Source organism: Taudactylus pleione, unplaced genomic scaffold (genome assembly GCF_031769625.1).
Source record: "Taudactylus pleione unplaced genomic scaffold, aTauple2 ptg000783l, whole genome shotgun sequence".
NCBI classification, from domain to species: Eukaryota; Metazoa; Chordata; class Amphibia; order Anura; family Myobatrachidae; genus Taudactylus; species Taudactylus pleione.
The window spans coordinates 964204-983813 of record NW_028285185.1 but is presented as its reverse complement, the minus strand read 5'-3'; the positions used below and the strand labels follow the sequence as shown (position 1 = coordinate 983813).

Sequence of the window (19610 nt, the reverse complement as noted above, 5' to 3'; positions counted from 1 at the left end):
CCACTCTCATCATTTGATATTATCTTTCTGTTACCATCTCATACTGTTGGTTATGCGCTGGGATTCACTTCAAATAATACATCTGCCCATTGCCATGATATTACCATACAGGTGTTACATAATAGCATATAGAAACATAGAATTTGATGGCAGAACCATTTGGCCCATCTAGTCTTCCCCTTTTTTTATAACCATTAGTATTTCAACTTTTATTTTATTATATATTATTGATAAACAAATCTTAATTGCTATTGAATCATGAATATAATTTTTACTATTTTATACAGTATTGTTAATTTTGATCTGCAGTTTCAAAAGCAGAACGTATATATATGGTTTTTCACTAGGAGGTCTATCCTATTTTTATCTTCTGTTATCAGTGAAGTTCCCTTGACTCCATGGCTGCAACCAGTTTTATTTAATCACCTCATCTACAAGTTAGAGAAGTCCACCTTTGTATCTTTCTATAGGTGAACTTTCCACCTATGAATATATGGGCCGTAGCAGTGCAGGCTGTGAATGCTGTGGGCCATTTCAAGTAGACTGTGGAACTATGTAGGAAGTGCATCTCAAACATCAAGTGAAAGGTGAAGGTTAAGTTGTCAGAGGAGTGCAAGGTAGCAGTCAGGTTTTTTTGGTGGTCCCCTCTCAAATGGATTACTTTTATTATGAGGAACCAATGCAGAAGATAACACCAGTTCATCGAAGGCATAAATATACTGAACATGACAGCGATGCCCACCCACAGCCTGGCGAATGTTATGTTTTTTTCTCTACATGCACAACTATTAACATGTAGTGCATGTTAATAGCCATTATATAATTGTTAGCACACTTACTACATGTGTCTTAATGCAGTATACTGCAAGCACAAAAATTTCACATTTTCTTGAAGGTTCATCATGGGCAATTTTGAGGCCATCCTCTATTACCACTGAAGGTACTCAACCAAGGGTGTAGCTGCAGTGGGTACAGGGGATGTGGCTTCTAGGGTGCTCAGGCCACCTCAGAGTAAAGCTGCCAGCAGGTAGGCTCTCATGTCAGCTTTTCATTTCTTACCAGTGTTCTGCTGCAGTGCAGCGCATCTGCTGATTTAATAGTGAATCAAAGCCTTCTTAAATACCACACTATATCATACACCACTAGCATTAAGGAGACTATACTATTTAAAATATATATATTTTTAATTTAGAATATTTACTATATGTTAATAACCATTAATTCAATCCTCTATGTCAACTAAGCAGGCAGCTAGTGAAACATTGGTTAATTTGCTATCATAATGTATAAGCAGCAAAATTATTTTCATATATAAAGTGGCCATAATCCAATACTACCCCTAATGTTTAATTGGCGCTATGGCTGCACAGTTGACCATGCCTCCTCCCGGCATCAGTGAGGAGAGATGGAGCTGGCCAGGCCAATGACACCAGATGTGCTGCTCTGCAGCCACATACTTGTAACAAATGAAAAGCCACCCATGGGGCTCAGGAAGGTGAGTGCCCACTCCACTCTGAGAAGTGGGGGGCCTGTGGATATTTTGCTATAGGGCACCAATTGATCTTGCCCCAACCACAGATTTTGCTGCCACAAATAGACCATTAATCATCTGCAGCTCCTGTTAAGCCATCTGGTAAGTGACAAATAATATGCCTGATTTTTAAATTAAACTACAGTCAACAGTTTATTAAAATAGAGAGATCATGGTAATTATAGCACAAACTATATTACCTGTGTTACTTCAACAGAAAGTGATATCTTGCAACATGGTGAGACTTCAACACTGGAGAAAAGGCCTGATGTGACGTAAGAGGAATATATGATTGCTCTGCATTATTTGCCTATCTCACTATCTGTACAACAGCCAGAAGAACCAACTGCTCATTCCACCCCAGCCTACACCTGAAAGAGATCCGCTTGTGGACATTAGTGAGACCATAGCTGCGTTTGAAAGAACACAGGTGGATTTTATGTCTACACAAATGAGGCAAAATGACCAAATGTCAACACAGATTAGAGGGGTAAATCATACCTTATCCCATATGAGTAACAATTTTTAGAGGTTGTGTACAGCTATATAGGCAAAAGCATCTGCTATTATTAGATTGCAAGAATCATGAACGCTTTCTTTAGGGTGCAAGAGGCACACACTAAGGCAATAAGGGAGCTAAATAGTAATATTGTGTCTTTAGGTTCACAAATTGCTGCATACTTGAAACACATCCAAAGTTCAATTGCATTCTAAAGTTGTAAATTTCATTGGATTCTCTTCGGATATGTCTTTAGTAAATCTGTGGATTGCAAAACCCAGGGACCAGCCACCTATGGCTGTGCTTCGCTGATCAGTCAGCCCACACCTTCCTGATCCCCTTCTCATTATACAATGTGTGTATGAAGTTACTGCAGAAGCCGGTGGCATGCCCTCCTTCTCCTCCTACCACCTCCCATATACCTGAGGAGGGCATGGAATGAGGTTGAGCAGTCGCTGCTGGGGACTCGAGCTTCTCTGCTGCAGGTTCCTGAAGGAGGAGCCACTACTCTGCTGCTGGGGACCAGAGCTGCTCTGCTGCTGGGATGTCGGGGCTATGAGCTAAAGGTCATCTGTGGCAGCAGAGGAGGGAGATTGGGTCACTGCATGGAGAGTACACGGAGCCTGCAAATTCCTGCAACCCACTGCCTGGATTCAGCATGCCTGTGTATGAGCTGTACTCCTGCATGAGTGACGCTAGTGTTTCTGTAATTCTCTGTCAGGTCCCATGTGGCACTGGTTGCACTGGTCACACACTGGGAACATAATACACAGCACCTGAGTATATTGATTATCCCATACTGGGGTCACTAATGCATAACTCATATCTATACTGCTCACATAGTGGGGATACGAATACATAGCACCTGTCTATACTGATCACACAGCACATCTCTATGCTGGTCATGTACTAGGCTCAGTATCACACTGCATCTGTCACATACTGGGGTTAGTAATAAACAGCACCCATGGGCAGATTGGCCATAGCTTTACCAGGAAATCTCAGAATGCTGCTTTGTGTTTTTATTTTGTACATACTGTAAATAATATTTTTATGCTGTCCAGTGGTATAATTCCTCTGTGTGCAGCCATTCAAATAAACATTTAAACAAGAGATGGCACTGGGGAGACACAGGAGGATGGTGCTGGGGATAAGCAGGAGAATGGCACTGGGGAGACACATGGAGAGAGATGGTGCTGGAGATACACCTAGGGGATGGTGCTGGAAACACACAGGTAGGACCACTGGTACTATTAGAAGAAAAGACTGGGGGACAGTAATCTTCAGTAAGACACCAATTCTAATGAAACCATACTACTGATAGCAAATGAGCAATTATATTTTATTCATATAAAATAGTTTGATCAGAGAAGCTCACATTTTGCCCTGCCCCAAAAGTTATGTGTTACTATGTATTATCTGTTTGAACCTCTGTTGCATGATGATGACATTGGCTTAATTGCTACTCAAACAGGTGGCTTCCGGTCCAAGTGATCTCCTACAAGAATAGTGATCACCGACTCAAGACACTGCCTGTCCATGGAGGATCAATGTCTTCAGAGGTTCCCCATTGCAGAGAAATCATATACTGTAGGTGAGAAAAGACACAGGGAATACATAGGGGGGTTGCAAAAAAAAAACATGGGGCAGCCAAGTGACAAGGGGCATATTTACTAATTATCAGGTTTTAGAATGGATAATTATAATTTTTTATTGCCGCTATTCAGTAATATGTGTAATGAGTAAGAATTTTACTGATGGCACTGGTGACACTGTTTTAAGAAAATATAATTTTGCTTTTATAAGTAACATAACATTTATGTCTCAGATGGTGACAGTGTTGATTCAAAAAAAAAAAAAGCATCTAAAATTAGAGATGTGCAGGTCCGGGATTCAATTTCTGAAATTCGAACACACCCGAATTTAGGGGTTCCGTGTAGAACTGGGTCAAGGTTCGGAATCACTTTTGTGACTTGGTTCGTACCAATCCCAGTTTGTATCTGTTATCCGTTTGGATCTTGGATTTATAAACCAAACTCGTGTTTTGGATTTGGACATTTTAGCTGTTTTTATCGATTTCTATTAATTTTTGAATTGATTTTTACCAATTTTTATCTGGGTCCAAAACCAAAACACTTTAGGGTGGTTTTGCAATACCAAAACCAAAACAGGATGATGAATCCAGATCCAAAACCAAAACCAAGACACGTGGTCCACGCACATCTCTATCTAAAATGCATTTCACACTATCAAAGTCCCTACAGCTTTGGGGGCCTTGGCGACACCCAAGCCCCCAACTGTTCACTTCATATTTCCTATCCCAAACAGTGTGTGTGCACATGTGGTATTCATCCCTGTCATAGTGGTGTTTTGCCTTGCTCTTACATGACCTTAATATTGTTTCCCATGTGTGTTTGAGTAACAATATATGTATGCAGCCATAATGTTCAAGAACAGATTTCAAGGGGTGCCATTTTCCTTTATGTATCCTGGGCACCATCAACACTTGTAGTGCTGGGCATGGCCCCAGCATGATTAAAAAGAGGGGGAGTGGCTCATGGGCACAGCATTTCACGCAAGGTCATGGCCCCTTTTCTGTATGTGCACCAAAGGTCCCAATCTCAACAACAGAAATATAAGAGGTACTGTATAGTGTCACTGGTATGCTGTCAATACTAGGGCTAATGGTCTGCTAACCTCACCTATGTTTGCTTTTGGCCATGCCTAAATAGGGCCACTTTTAGAATTTTTTCCAGGACAGCATTATTCCCAATCCGCCCCTGGCAACAGACAATGGTTATGTGGCTGGTACAGTACCAACAAAATCTTAACCAGACTGCAGCCAATAACTGTAGAGGAGTTTTCCCAAACCTCCAAATAGGTAGACATTGACACAAGAAAAACAGGACAAAGAGAGCACAGATACAGAAACATAAAGAGAATTGGAGAGGTGACAAAAAAGTAGGTTTCTTGGAGAAAGGGTATACTATAAATACAAATTTGGAAATAATAAAGGGAAAAACAGAAAAAGTAGTTAGAAAGAATAGAAATTGTGTCAGAAGTAAAAGTATACAATTAGGTAAAAGAAATAGAAGCATAGGCATATGTATAGGTATACTTATAGGGTGCAAAAACAGGAAATCCAGGTAAAATTAGTTTGAAACTGTTTGAAGTGTGTAATTATTCTACATTGTGAATATCTCTGATCTGTCAAAAATTGTGGTGTGGGAGTGTGGCCTGGTCAGGCATGGAGCAGGACTTGAGACTGAGTGCTCCAACCTTTCCTGCTGTTGATGGCTTTGCCCACTTTTGCTACATAGGCTCTCTATTTCTCCCTGTGAACGTGCACCTGCACAGTGGTATTTTGGTCTCCTGAATTCCTCTTCACAGGTTGCAAGGCTTGCTGTCACCTACTCCTCCTGTTGGCATTGAGGGACCCTCTATTATAGTGCTGCAGGATTTTGCTCTACAGAATGGTCTGAACTGAGAGGCAATTAATGCTTTATTTTCCTCCACCTCCTGTCTACAAACTCCATTCTGTGCCTTGTCACTGACTTTTATCCTATATAAACCTACACTTCTATATGATCCTGCAGGGTTGTGCTGCAGTGCTTATCTCCTTAGACACTATGATGGACAGACATTCACAGGCCTGCATGGCCACATGTCAGAATTTTTTTCTGACACTGCTCCAGATACTGGACTACCCCCCTTCCCCTCAGCTACCCAATTCCAGTTCTCTGTCAGGCCTCTGGCTCTCCTCACATGCCTATTATTCTGATGCAATAACTTCTGCAAGCATTTATAACCTCAAAGAAAAGAGTGAGGGATCGGATTGCAGTGATACATGTGAGTCTATATCTAAACCATCATGACATACAGAAGATGAGGGAATGGTTCTCAGGGTTGGTATAAATGAGCACTGAATATCCACTTTTGAGGTTGGTGCTGCTCCTGTGAGGGGGTCAACTGGCCACTCTACGAACTCAGATTGCTGCCTGTCAGCAAAAGCTCACTGATATTGAAGGGAACCTCCACTGGAACAATATGCAGCTGGTTGGTCTTTCTGAGAATGCAGAAGACAAAAAACCTTAGGAATACCTGGAGTCTGGGCTTGTTGACAGATGTGGTAGGGAAAACCTAACTCATCTGGGAAGAGTCAATGTTTGAGTTGTTTCATTTATCTCTAGTATTGAGCTAATTTTAGTTTCATAAACACTGTAGTTTGTCTCCTCAAGACTCAGTTGGCAGCAATATTCTATCATTGAAAAAACATGAATGAGGTGGTCCTTTCATTCCAATTTCCAGACCAATCCTAGCGATGTATTGATTGATTAATAAAACTCTATTATTTGTTACCTGTAAGGTTCAGATTTACCCTCTAGGTAGTTTTGTTTTCTAAAGTACCACTGATCATGGTTCCCTGTGTGTGATCTTAGTTGTTTATATTCTTCTGCTCTACAATTCACAGATGTTTACCAAATTATGTGAATCTAATTTATAGCAGATTTTCTTATTGTGTCAGTTCTACGTGTTGAGTATTATATGCTGTATTTGATGAGACGATGGATAGGTGGATGGAGGGTGACACTGTGGCATAGGTGGATCCTCTGGGTTTTCTCCGGAGGTCACACAGATGGGACCAGTTAAGGTATGGCTGCTCAGGTACTATTCTGTGCACTGCTTTTCCTGATTTTCCTTTTCCTCTCTAGAACAGACCTTGGATTAGAATGCTGGGCTTTGCTTTCTGTGGTTGTTGCTGTTTAGTACTTACTTAGAAGTATTTTCAACCACTGCCATCTGTTCCTGGCCTTATAATCTGCCCCCTTGTGGGGTCTCCCAGAAATGTAACCTCTTAAGGCTGTTGCAGATGGGAGTGGCTTCTGAACTATTGGCTGCCTGGAAGAGGTATTTTGCTGAAAATGCTACTCGCACCTCTAAACTTTAGTTTGGGATGCCTTCAAAACTTTTTTCAGAGGTACCTTAATTTCTAGAGTGACCCAGTTAAAGCAGCTTAGTAGAAAGAAGGATGTTGAGCTGAGGTGTAAGTATCACTTTTTTTTAGGAAAATTATTCTGTCAGTCGCGTTGCAGCTGACCATGTGGAATGGCGTATGGCCCATTAAAAAATGGATTGATCATTTGCTTGATAAGTCAAAATGAAGGTCAATTTTTGCTGCTCATGTGCAGTACCCCCAACTTGATAGAATCAGTAGCATTCTGGCTTACATGACTAAAGGTTACTTCTTCTTCCACATTGTGCTGCATTCTGGATGATGAGGGAATAACCCACACCACTTTGCTTTGTTGGGATATATGCTTTGCATCATATTTATACTTCCAATGCCCTTGCTTCCTATTTGGATCAGATATATCTACCATGGTTAATTGATTCTATCAGGAATTATTTATATTCCCCTATCACTCTTGAGGAAGTGAAAGATGCCACTAAATATATTTTTTAATGGGAAGATGGGAGTGTGCAGATGGGCTCCCTATTGAACTTTATAAGACCCTTTTTGGGTTTTTTTCCCAAGCTTCTGGAACTTTTCATTATTTGAGGACTATTCTTTCCCTCTATGTCAGAGGCATTAATTATGGTGCCTTCAAGGATGCTAATTTGCCTTATTCTTATCACCTATTTCACTTTTGTCTACAGATGTAAACATTTTAGCAATGATTTTGGCCAGTCAGCTTTTTAAGGTTATGTTAGAAATAATTCACCCAAATTAAATGGGCTTTATGCCTGATAAATCCAATAGTATTAATCTTTTTATTTGCATTTGCAACTTCATCATCCAGTTGGAGAATATGTTGTGTTTGTGTCTCAGGATGGGGCCAAGGCATTTGGTTTGGTTGAGTGGTCATTTCACTGAGATGTCCTGTCCTGATTTGGGATGGCTCCTGGTTTTATTGATTTGATTAGGTAGCTTTACTTATCCCACAGCTAGGATTGGTGTAAATGGGTACATTTTTTCACAATTTCTCCCTAAATACAGCTAAAATGTATGTAATTTGGACCTGCTTACATGCAATCCAAAACCTGAGTTTGTTTTTTAAATCCAAATTCCGAACTGACGGTAGATCCAAACCAGAACTTGATTCGACTCGGAACCCAAAGTGATTCCAAACTGGGACTTGTTTCAATATTCTTAGGGCCTGCTTCAGAGTTATACACAAACCCAATGGTTTGAAGATCTGACCATGCGCAGGATCTGTACTGCACATATGCAGATCTCCTTCTGCGAGCTCTCTCGCAGTGCCTGGATACCACAGCCTAATGGACAGGCTGCAGATGTTTGGGGGGCGGTATCAGGCAGTGGTCCAGAAAACAAATGCCTGCCACCCCCATTTTCTAGGTGTACTGAAGCTAGTGGCTGCATCCTTGTATGCAGCTTCACTGAAGGTTACTCAGTTGACCGATGATCATGAAGAGTGATTCAAAGCTGTGTCTTCAGATGCAGACGCAGATCATACAAGACTCCACCTGCACTCTTAGCATGTTATGGCACAGCCACTGCATACAAAGTCAGAATCAGGACCATAGACTATGAATAGATGTAGACGATGAGAAGTCACACCAAGCGGTATTCCAGCGTTTACGGATGCTGACATTAGGCGTTTTACTCCTTGCACATTCAGACACATGGATCTACACCAGGGAAGGGCTTTGTAGCAGCATTAGCATAAAGACACAGAGGCAACTGCAGCTAAAGATGCAACCGTGCCCTTGTCTGCATCCAACTCAGAATCAGTCCCTATGTGTCAGACCAGAAGGGAGGGTGGCATGGTGCTACCTGATTCATGTTCATATTATCTAGCCTCTCAGCTTACACACCTCATAATGGTAGATTTACTAAAACTTCTAAAAATGAAAATTGGAGATGTTGCCCATAGCAAACAATCAGATTATACCTATATCATTTCTTCATCACATTCTAGAAAATGATAGGCACAATCTAATTGGTTGCTGTGGGAAACACCACCACTTGTCTGTTTTAGAAGCATTAGTAAAATCTACCCTCGAACTGAGCCTCAGCACCAGAACATGATGAGAATTTACATTGGGTCTAATTGAACTGGCTGTATTTACAGTAGCTTTGCCCCACTCCAATTCTCATTGTCAGAGCATCCGTTCAATGATATCTCCTTTTCTGATGCAGGCTCACAAAGTTTGGCAATATGTGCAAAAACTAGCCAGTGGGCCTGGGTTTGACCCTCTGTCTTGTGGTTCCAGAAGCTGAGGTCATTTGTAGGTGGAAGACTTTAGCTACATGGCGATGTTACTGCTATAGGTCAGTTATATTTGGATACAACTCTGAAGTTGTTTGATCAACTTTGCATAGAATGTAGCCTTCCTAATGCTATGTTCTACAGATACTTTCAGCTTCAACGGGTCCCCCATAAAATCCCTTTTGAGGTATCTTACCCCTTGCAAATGTATTTCTGTTTTTTATTTGTTTCTACTACATGAAATGGGTACTGGCATGCTGCAGACACTAAGAGCTAGATGAGTGGTTGACCTGGAGAGTTTAGTGGATGAGGAGTGGAAATCTGTTTTGGGTTCTTCCTGTATGGCCATGTCTTCTGCTCGGTTTCTGCAAATTCAGATTTACATATTATATAGAGTGTTCATTTTGTCCCTATGGCAAAACTCTAGTTATGTCTTGGAGTGAGAGCCCTCCAGCACTTAGGCTGCTTTTGTTACCCAAAGGTGCCCACCACACTTATACCTCTTTTCCACCAAAAATCTGGGTCTGGCATGGGTTTTCAGACATGGTGCCAACCCAGGTCAGACCCAAGTCAGACACCATTTACACAGCACCATCGATCTGGGTTATTCTTAGGTCAGCCCCGTTCACACATCATTATGCACTGGTGTAATCTCTTTACTATATCTGACACTTATATTGGTAGATAATGATTTTAGTAATGCATTGTATGCTATTGTTTAACTTGTATGTTTCTTATTATATGTGTTTAAATTCTTAAAATCTCCATAAAATACCCAAATTGTGAAATGTGATTGCAAAGCAATATTTTTGATTGTCACTAGAAATGATTGGATCAGCAAACTCCTGGACCATAACATCTGGGTTTTATTTGTATATTATTTTATAGTGTTGACCCCTCAATTTTTGGGCACTTTTTTCCCTTTCAAAATCATTATTGTTTTTTTGCTTCAATATTTCTCTTATTTTGAGGATGATTTTTTTTCCTGGATATTTTGTTTTCTACTGTAAACACCCAAGAGTCCATTCAACCTGCTATAATAATGCTCATGTTTACCATTAACAGAGAATAATAAATATGTGTGTATACATAATAAGAAGGCACATCTTAATTACTAATTAACATGTTCTAGTGAGGTACTAATTAAAATAGCTAAGGGGATTAATTACTAGTTAGGGGACTATATATATATATATGGTGATATTTATCCATAGCCGCATTTATTATAACAAATTTGTGCGTTGCTTCCTGTGGTGTCTGATTTATTCAAATATTTCGGCTTTTTTTCAGAATGATAGAAAACTTTCATTGTGAGAAGGACATCCAGGATCTAAGTACAGTATGTGACTACTTTCTTCTTAACCTTAAGCTGGCGTTTTAGGTATTGAATATTTTTATTAACAAATTAGGAGAAAAATGTCCACAAATCTTTCAGATGAAAAGCAGCACATGTAATTTCCAATAGGTGTGTGTACATCTGCAGACAGGACAAGCATGTAGTAAATCTGTGTATACTGGGAAAAGTGTATTTATAACAGGTACCAACCAAACAATTTGGAGCAAGCATTTCTAGAAAATATATCCTAAAACTCAAAATAGTCAAAATTTTGATTGAGTGTGCTAATCTTACCAGAATGTACATTCTATCTATCTATCTATCTATCTATCTATCTATCTATCTACCTATCTATCTATCTCAGTGAAGCAGGCATTGTAACCATCAATTAAAACGTATTCTTTATGTTGTTATTTTTTAAAATTTCAGTGAGCAGTTGTTAGGGAAATAACTAAAGCAAGAATAGGTTTCATGGACATGCCTTGAGTTTGCATCACATGTTTTTGTCCTACTGCAGTTACCCAGTTGCATTAAAACACTCAGAACTGCCCCATCTCTCTCCTCCTCTTGTATCCAAACTCCTTTTCCTCCTATTCCCTATTCGACCAATTTCAGTTTGGCTTCTGTCTTCTCCACTCCACTGAAACTTCCCTCACAAAAGTAAAAAATTATCACCTTGCTGCCAAATCCAAAGGCCACTACTGTCTGCTGCTTTTGACACTGTGGACCACCCTCTCCTCCTTCACTCCGTTGGTCTGTGAGATACTGCCCTCTCTTGGCTGTCCTCCTACCTCTCTAACCACTCTTTCTCCATCTCCTGTCATGACTCCACTTTACCTCCACTTCCACTAACAGTAGGTGTTCCCCAAGGTTCTGTTCTGGGACCTTTCTCATTCTCCCTCTATACACCCTCTCTTGGTGAACTCATCAGCCTTGAATATCATCTCTATGCTGATGACACTCAGATCTACCTTTCCTCCCCTGACCTCTCCTCCTCTCTACTCACTCACAGTAGATTCTCTACCTATCAGACTCTCCACCTCTATTCTAAACTTCAAAAAAATTAGCAAAACCCACTTCTTCATCAAAGCCATCCAGCTTGCATCCTAACTCACTGCTCCTTGCTCTTACTCACTGTCTACACCATCTGTGTCACCCCTGTCTGCCCCTCACCTTTAGATTGTAAGCTCTCATGAGCAGAGCCCCCTTCCCTCATGTCCTTCTCCTTTCCCTTACTTACACTATCTTGTACTAAATGCAAAGGCATCTAACCTGTGGTTGCTGCCACATTGCTGCTTTGTTGAGTGTTATGGTCTTGAGTGTTATGGTTATGGTCTTATATTTTTATAGACCATGTCCTTGTACTGCATTGTTTTGTACTATAAGTCACTGTTTTCTTGTTTTGCTTATTTGTAAGGTGCTGTGAAACCCTTGTGGTGCCAAAAAAGAATAATAATAATAATAATAATAATAATAATAATAATAATAATAATAATAATAATCAGTTATCACTTGAATTGGATCGATACAACTAATGTAATACAGCAATGAATTTGCCATAGCCTTTTGTGGTTTACAAAAGGTGAATATGGTCACAATATTTTGTGCGTGCTATCAAAAATACCTTTTCTCACATTATATTAGATCTATCTACGTTCATAAATATTTCACTCTGTTGAAAAATTCCCTGAATACCAGCTTCCTAAGACAATATTACATTGATGGTCAAATCCACACCAAGAGATATTGGGCCTGATTCAGCAAGGAATCTGCCGATTGTTGCGTTCTGCATATGTGTGCAAACACCCCACTGCGATCAGGACTGAAATCGCAGTGACTATGCAGACCCATCACAGAGTGATTGACGGGAAGTGCCATTTGTGGGAGGTGTGGGGGTGGACGGCAAAATACAGGCATGCCAGTGCGTTTGAACGTCGTTGCATGGGCGTGCATAAATAATCCACTGCGATGCCCTACATAGCTTGAGTACTCATAGCGTGTGATGAAGTTAGCAATTCCTGAGTAAGGTCAGAACTTGTGCAAGTGTGCATGAGGCTGCAAAGGTACTCGATGGTACTAATGGTTTCGCAGTATTGCTAAGCATTACGGATCTGTGTAAGGTAAAGTGAGCATCCTTATGTAGTGCTGTGACGGCATAGCGATCGCAGAGGATTAGCATACTATCGCAGTTGTGATCCATAATGAATCAGGCCCTTTGTCAAGATGGGGGGTTTGGAAATTTTTAGCAAACTCATATTTTTACTACTATTTTTATTAGTACCTTAGAAACCTAAAAGTAGACAGAAAAGTGATCCATAAAAGTCAGTAAAGATTAAGCAATTATGTTGGGCTTGATTCTGTCATTTAAATTAAATTTCTACGACTCATACATTTGAGATATTGAAGCATAAATTGAAGTCACTCTTGAAACTGTCAATGTTAAAAGAGAAGCGACATAAGACAGGATTTTGTTATCTTTCCTCGCACAGTGTAAATAAAATATAGGACATGGTTTCCTACATAGGTTGATCCACCAAGTAAAGAAGTACGATAAATAGTTGCTTTCAGCAAAGTGAAGGGAGCTGTGGTATTTGTGATAATAGGACACAGTTGAATGCAGTGGTGGCTCCAGAGGTGGGGCTGGAGCGCAATCCAAAATTCAAATAGCAGAGCCACACCAACTGCCAGTGAGTTTTTGACGGCGATGTTTGGCAGCGTTTGGGGTGGCTCCTCTATTTGAATTTTGGACTGTGCCGCAGCCCCACCTCTGGAGCCAGCACTGGTTGAATGCTGACCCCAGAGCTATGTCTACTCTAACCACTATGAGGTTAGGGATGAAAATAATTAGATAGCCTGATAGCTCTCCACTGCTGTGAGGGTACAAGCCCTAGCACATATGTGCTGAGGCTTTATATAACAGTTGACTAATCACAGAAGTCCTAAGCCGAGTACGGAATGATACAAACCTAAAATAGTACACAAAAAAATAGGTGATAAAAATGTACCCATATTTTTGGTAGCGAGCACTGGTTGAAGATACAGTGGCTGCTCTGTAAAGTGCATGTGGACCTATGTATGTTACTCATGGACACTAGTAGTGTGATATACAGCAGTGGCCACCTCTTGAGTGTTCCTTTTATTCTAGAGCCTCAAGCACAACATTCAAAATCAGCTCTTGCATCCTGTGTTGTTTAATGATCTTAGTGAGAAGGGTGGCATGTAGTCATCACAGCATTGTAGTCCAACAACTGATTATTTTAGGTGCATTTTAAATGTGAAATTGTAGATTTTCAATTATTATGTTAAATGTATTAGACTAATTTTAATTTATGATAAAAATAGGATTTAAATTTAAAAAAAAATTATTTTCCAGATAGAATAATATTTTTTCTTACAGACATTACAATTTGGTCATGGCAAGAAACCAGACATACGTCCTTTATTTCATCATTAAAGGGATATCAGATGACCCAAATCTGCAGTTTCCCATCTTCCTTCTGGTTCTTCTTATCTATCTCATCACCCTATGTGGTAACATCACCATTCTCCTTGCTTGCCGGGACCCCATTCTCCATACTCCCATGTACTTCTTCCTGGGCAACCTGTCTATAGTAGACATCTGTTGTTCTACAGTCTCTTTGCATAAGATCCTTACAAACTTTATTACTGGGGATAAAATAGTTTCATTTTTTGCTTGCATGACCCAGATGTTAATGTTTGGGTCCTTTCAAGGTCTTGAACTGTTAATACTGACAGCCATGAGTTATGATCGCTATGCGGCCATCTGTATGCCGTTGCGTTATAACATAGTTATAAATAGGAGGACATGTGTTATAATGGCTTCTGCCTGCTGGATGTTGGGATTTGTGCAAGTCATTCCTCCTGTTGGTATGGTATACAACTTCACTTGCTATTTTTCCATTGAAATCAACCACTTCTTCTGTGACATTATCCCTGTGATACGGATCTCCTGTGATGATACTTCTTTTGTGGAAATGCTGTTCTTCATAGAGGGATTATGTCCTATTATTCTTGCTCCACTTGTTCTCACTTTTGTTCCTTACATTTTTATAATAGCGGCCATACTGAAGATCCGTTCTGGGAGTGGCAGATGTAAGGCCTTCTACACATGTTCCTCACACCTCACGGTCGTCATACTACTGTCCACAACACTTTTCAGTCAATATCTGACACCAAACCTCAGCAGCACCTTGGAGTCCAAAAAACTTTTTGCTTTATTTAACACAGCTGCTGTCCCCATGCTCAATCCACTGATCTACAGCTTAAATAACAAAGATGTGAAAAAAGCTCTGAAAAGGAGTGTAGGAAAAGTGAAATGAAATAAAAAAATATCCTATTTTTTGTTTGTTTGTTAAAGAGATGCCTTTTCTGTACAATCTGGATAACATCATTTTCTTGAAATGTATATTGCAAACAATTAAAATGTGATAAAAAAAGGGGCCACACACACTTCCAGCAGTAATGTACGGTGGCAGTAGCAACACAGTAAGAGAGAAAGAAATTGGATGCACTCCAGGAATGAATTCACATAGCAGCCCCACAACACCAATGTTTTGAGACCTATTTTATAAATGATATTCAGTTATAAGCTCGACAAGAACATTGTTGACAATGTGCTTGCTAGCACCATACTCCCGGGACCATGATTTCAACCCGTTTAAAATGCTAATTAAACAATTTCAACGGTGTTGGCTTTCACGGTGGCATGTTTTTAGTTAATATGCTAATGCTTTAATTACAATATTTACGGGGTCGAAATTGTGCTGTCAGGATAGTGATGCTGACAAAAACATTGTCTATAATCCTCCTCCACCAGCCCTAACCCTTCTTTTTCTATGTATATTTCTCTTTTTCTCCTCCCCTCTCCTTCATTCTCCCCCGACAATATCTCCCCATGTCTCCTTCTCTATCCCTCCTTTTATCTCTCTTCCTCACCCCAGCACTTTTTCTCCACATCTCCTTCTGTCTTCCCCTACAGACCTTCTCTATCACCACCCACTCACATTCTCTTGTGCATCTCTGAGACTGGTGGGAGGGGTCAGAGTTCATACCTACTGTCATCACATGACAACGTGATGACATAATTTGTACCAGAAGATTTTGTTATATAAAGAGTAGGTATTGACTACAATAATAACTGTGTCATTCTTTTCTCTCTATATAGCATGGTTTGTGCAATATGGTTCTAGTAATATAACCTCTGAAAACAAAATTATCTTTATGTACAAGATATTATAATGACCATGTAAAACCATTGAAAACATTTTTTTTCACTTTATTAAAATCATTTTTTGGTACTTCCGTATCTTTGTGGCCCCTGGTTACGCTACTTGCGTATCTTCACTATTCAGTGAAGATATGTAAGTAGCGTAAACTTCAGGAAATACTATTCGGACCCTTGCGGGCTCACTGTGCTCGCCACACTGCAGGCACAGTGGCTCGCTTCACTCGCCACATGGATTTATTCCCCCTCCATGCCCACTTGGATGGTAGGGAATGACGTTGGATGGTAGGCAATGACGTTGGATGGTAGGGAATGACGTTGGATGGTAGGCAATGACGTTGGACACTGGCTTATATAGCTCGTGACAAACGTCACTCCCTACCATCCAACGTCATTCCCTACCATCCAAGTGGGCATGGAGGGGGAATAAATCCATGTGGCAAGCGAAGTGAGCCACCGTGCCCGTAGTGTGGCAAGCGCAGCGAGCCCGCAAGGGTCCGAATAGTATTTCCTGAAGCTTACACTACTTCCGTATCTTCAACACACATCCAGCAGGGGGCCGCAGAGATACAGAAGTACCAATTTCTTTTTTTTACTAGGTTGCTACTTTAGATACCTTTTTTGTCAGCCTTACATTAGAAATGTTGTAACTTATAACTTGTTTTAATGCATTTCAAATAAAAATTAGCAAATCATTCCCAGAATGATTTGTAATATGGGAACAACAGTTTTATTTTCAGCTAATTGACTCACAAATTTGTTTTACTGGTTATTGACACAATTAAAAAAATATGCAAAAGGTAGAAGATAAAGTTGTTATGGAAAGAGAGAAATGAAGCCCCAATGGTGAAGAATCTTTGTACATCACACCATGATATAGAGCAAATCACTTAAAGTCCTGTTGTGCAGTGCCTCATACGAGAAACATATGAACAAGTAAATTATTTAAATCCAAAGAATCTCCTAATATGCTGGTAAATCATTTTAGCATCATCATATGTACAGATGAGTCCTCATACACTTAATCGTGTTTGGCCATGTTTGCATTGCTGTGCGAGTTGAATTCGCTTTTTCGGAGATCTACTAAAGACAAACACACATGCAAAAACATGATCCTGCACAGTAATAGACGTCAAATCACTCAAATAGAAGTTAATAGACCATTGAACAAACCCACAAGTACTTTCCACAGACAGGAATGCAAATCACGGATTTACTAAGCATTGCGTTTCAAAAACACAATCGAACATGGAGCAAATTCGGAGCAGAATGGAAGAAATCAGTATAAGTCCCTGGGAACTGTGTGTTCTGTCGAAGCACTGCACAGATCAGTCAGATCTGTGCAGTACTTTTATGTGTATTGAAAATGTTAAAAAATATGAGAAAACACAGTGCAGGGGGGCCTTTCTCAAAAGCATAACCAGCCCCAGAGTCCGTTCTTGCTCTGGAAATTCACATGAAAAATGGCATGGGGTTCTCCCATATTACCAGTAACCAGCACTGGGCTGAACCAGCCAGGGGGCTTAACTTTAGCAGGGTGACACACAGTGTGGGATCCTCCTGCCATAATGTAAAACCAGCTCCAGATTGGTCAGCCCAGGGCTGGCAATCCTCAGAAACTGTGGACCCCAAAAATAATAAAATGGGGTCCTCCCTCCCAAAGGTCAACTTCTCCACATCACTGGTGGGGTTGGATGCAGGGGTAATTGTGTAAATTAATATTGTTCTGTACAGTGCTCAGTGGAGTCTATTGAGAAGAGGCCAATATCATATGATACAACACGATCAGTATCACCATCTGATCAAAATAGAAAAACAATGCGGCTCCCTCCATTGTACTCAATGGTGGGAGCCGCAGGGTAACTAAAGTTTATCCTGCGGTTCCCACCATTGACTTCAATGGAGGGAGCAGTTCATTGGCTGAGAGGTGGGGCCTGACCTCTCTCAGCCAATGAATGCACAGACACGGAGCTTCAAAGGATGAAGCCACGTCTGTGCGCTTCATTCGGGAAGGAGTAATCATTCTGGTTAGAATGATTACTCCTTAATGCGATGGTCGGGTTTTCCTTTTCTTATTTTAACCCATGGATGCCTACTGGAGAAGGGGACCACTGGAGGTAATATAGGTGAGTATGTGTGAGTGTGTATGTATGTATTAAACGTATACTTTCTAAGGTGTGTGTGTGTTTCTTGCAACATTTCTTTACAGGTGAACTACAAGTCCCAGTGGGCCCTTAATGCCCCGCATGTTGGTACTTGTGGTTTTCCAAGTACCAGCATGCGGGGGAGGCTTGCTGGGACCTGCAGTTCTACTGGAAAGACAATGTTTATTTTTATCTATTTTTCCACAACACCTACACAATCAACCTGCCACCCACCGCCCAGGGGTGGCAGGGATATCCCCTGGCTATCAGCCCAGGCTAGGGGTTCCCTGGAGAGGGAGACCCCTTTTTTTGAAGGGGTCTCCAACTCCCCAGGGATCCCTGGCCTGGGCTGACTAATGGTCAGGGCTGATGCTGTGGCTGGGAGGCCCGGTGATAGGGCTCCCCTGGCTGTGACATCAGTCCCCCATTAGAAAGGGTCCAGGGCTAGTTCTGGATCTTGCAGGGGAACCCTACACAAATTTTTCCCTGTAAATCCAGAACCAGCCCTGCTTCCCATAGCCCAGTGCTGGTTGTACTGAGTACAGGGAGACCCTACGTAATTTTTTCCATGTACTTAGTCAACCAGAACTGGGTTTTAGCAGTCCGGGGCTGGTTGTGTTTTGGGGGGGGGGGAAATCTCACGTTTTTTTTTTATAAATTTTAACTATTTAGTCACTTTTTACAGTCAGATACATGCAGGCATCTCACTGATGTCTGCATGTATCTGTGTCAATCCGACCTGCTCATGCTCAAATCGAAAGCATGAAGCAGGTCTATTGTATTGGGGTTTGAAGTCCGATTTTGAAGTCCGATTTTGAGGTCGATTTCAAATCAAATGATAGTAAATAAGGGTTTTGTGTGTTGGGCTATGTAAAAGTACCAATATTTTTCCGATGGTCGATTTGAGGCCGATTTGACTCAAAATTCGATTTGAAGTCCGATTTTACATTCGATTTGGCCTTTAGTAAATACTCAAAAGCAAAATCGAAGCCAAATCGAATGAAAATCGCACCTCAAATCACTGAAAATACTAAATAAACCTTTAGTAAATTTACCCCTTAGTATGGTTCTCAGAATAGATGCAGAAATATACACAGAGAACATAGCATAATAACATCTAATATATAAAATGTATGTAATGTCCTGCCAAAAAAAATAAAAAATAAAAGCATTTGAATTATACTGGTAAAGAGTGTTGTTTTGTCCTCCATGCCAACATGGGGCAATAATAATGGCAGATGCAAGTGTCATTGTATTCAAAATAATCTCCTACAGGACACAGATGCATCTAAAAGGGACTTTCTCAAAGGTTGCCATTTTCAGGGTAAGAAGCATACTTGGCTACCCTCCCGGAACGGCCAGGAGCCTCCCGAAAATCAGGTGGCACTCCCAGGCCCACCAGAACAGTGAGCAAGTCTCCCGGCCAGCGTCAAGGCCCCCACACCACCATGCCAGTTTCCGCTCCCCCTTGTGGCTGCAATTCTTGATGAATCATGTCATCGTGGCACTGTCTCTGGTTGCACAATGCCTGTAATCTCAGCCTTGTGTAGCAAGTGGGGTTGTGATGACGTTGTTGCGCAGTCACACCCCTGTCCTCAAAATTGTGTCACATCCCCCCTGCTG

At 40.8% G+C, this 19610-nt stretch overlaps 1 protein-coding gene across 1 annotated transcript; it reads left to right on the top strand.

Moving 5' to 3' along the window:
- Positions 1–14011: 14011 nt before the first annotated feature.
- LOC148475067 (olfactory receptor 5AR1-like) lies at positions 14012–14938 on the top strand. Its single transcript, XM_088457769.1, has one exon. It carries the CDS (start codon positions 14012–14014, stop codon positions 14936–14938), a length of 927 nt encoding a protein of 308 aa, XP_088313895.1.
- Positions 14939–19610: the final 4672 nt, after the last annotated feature.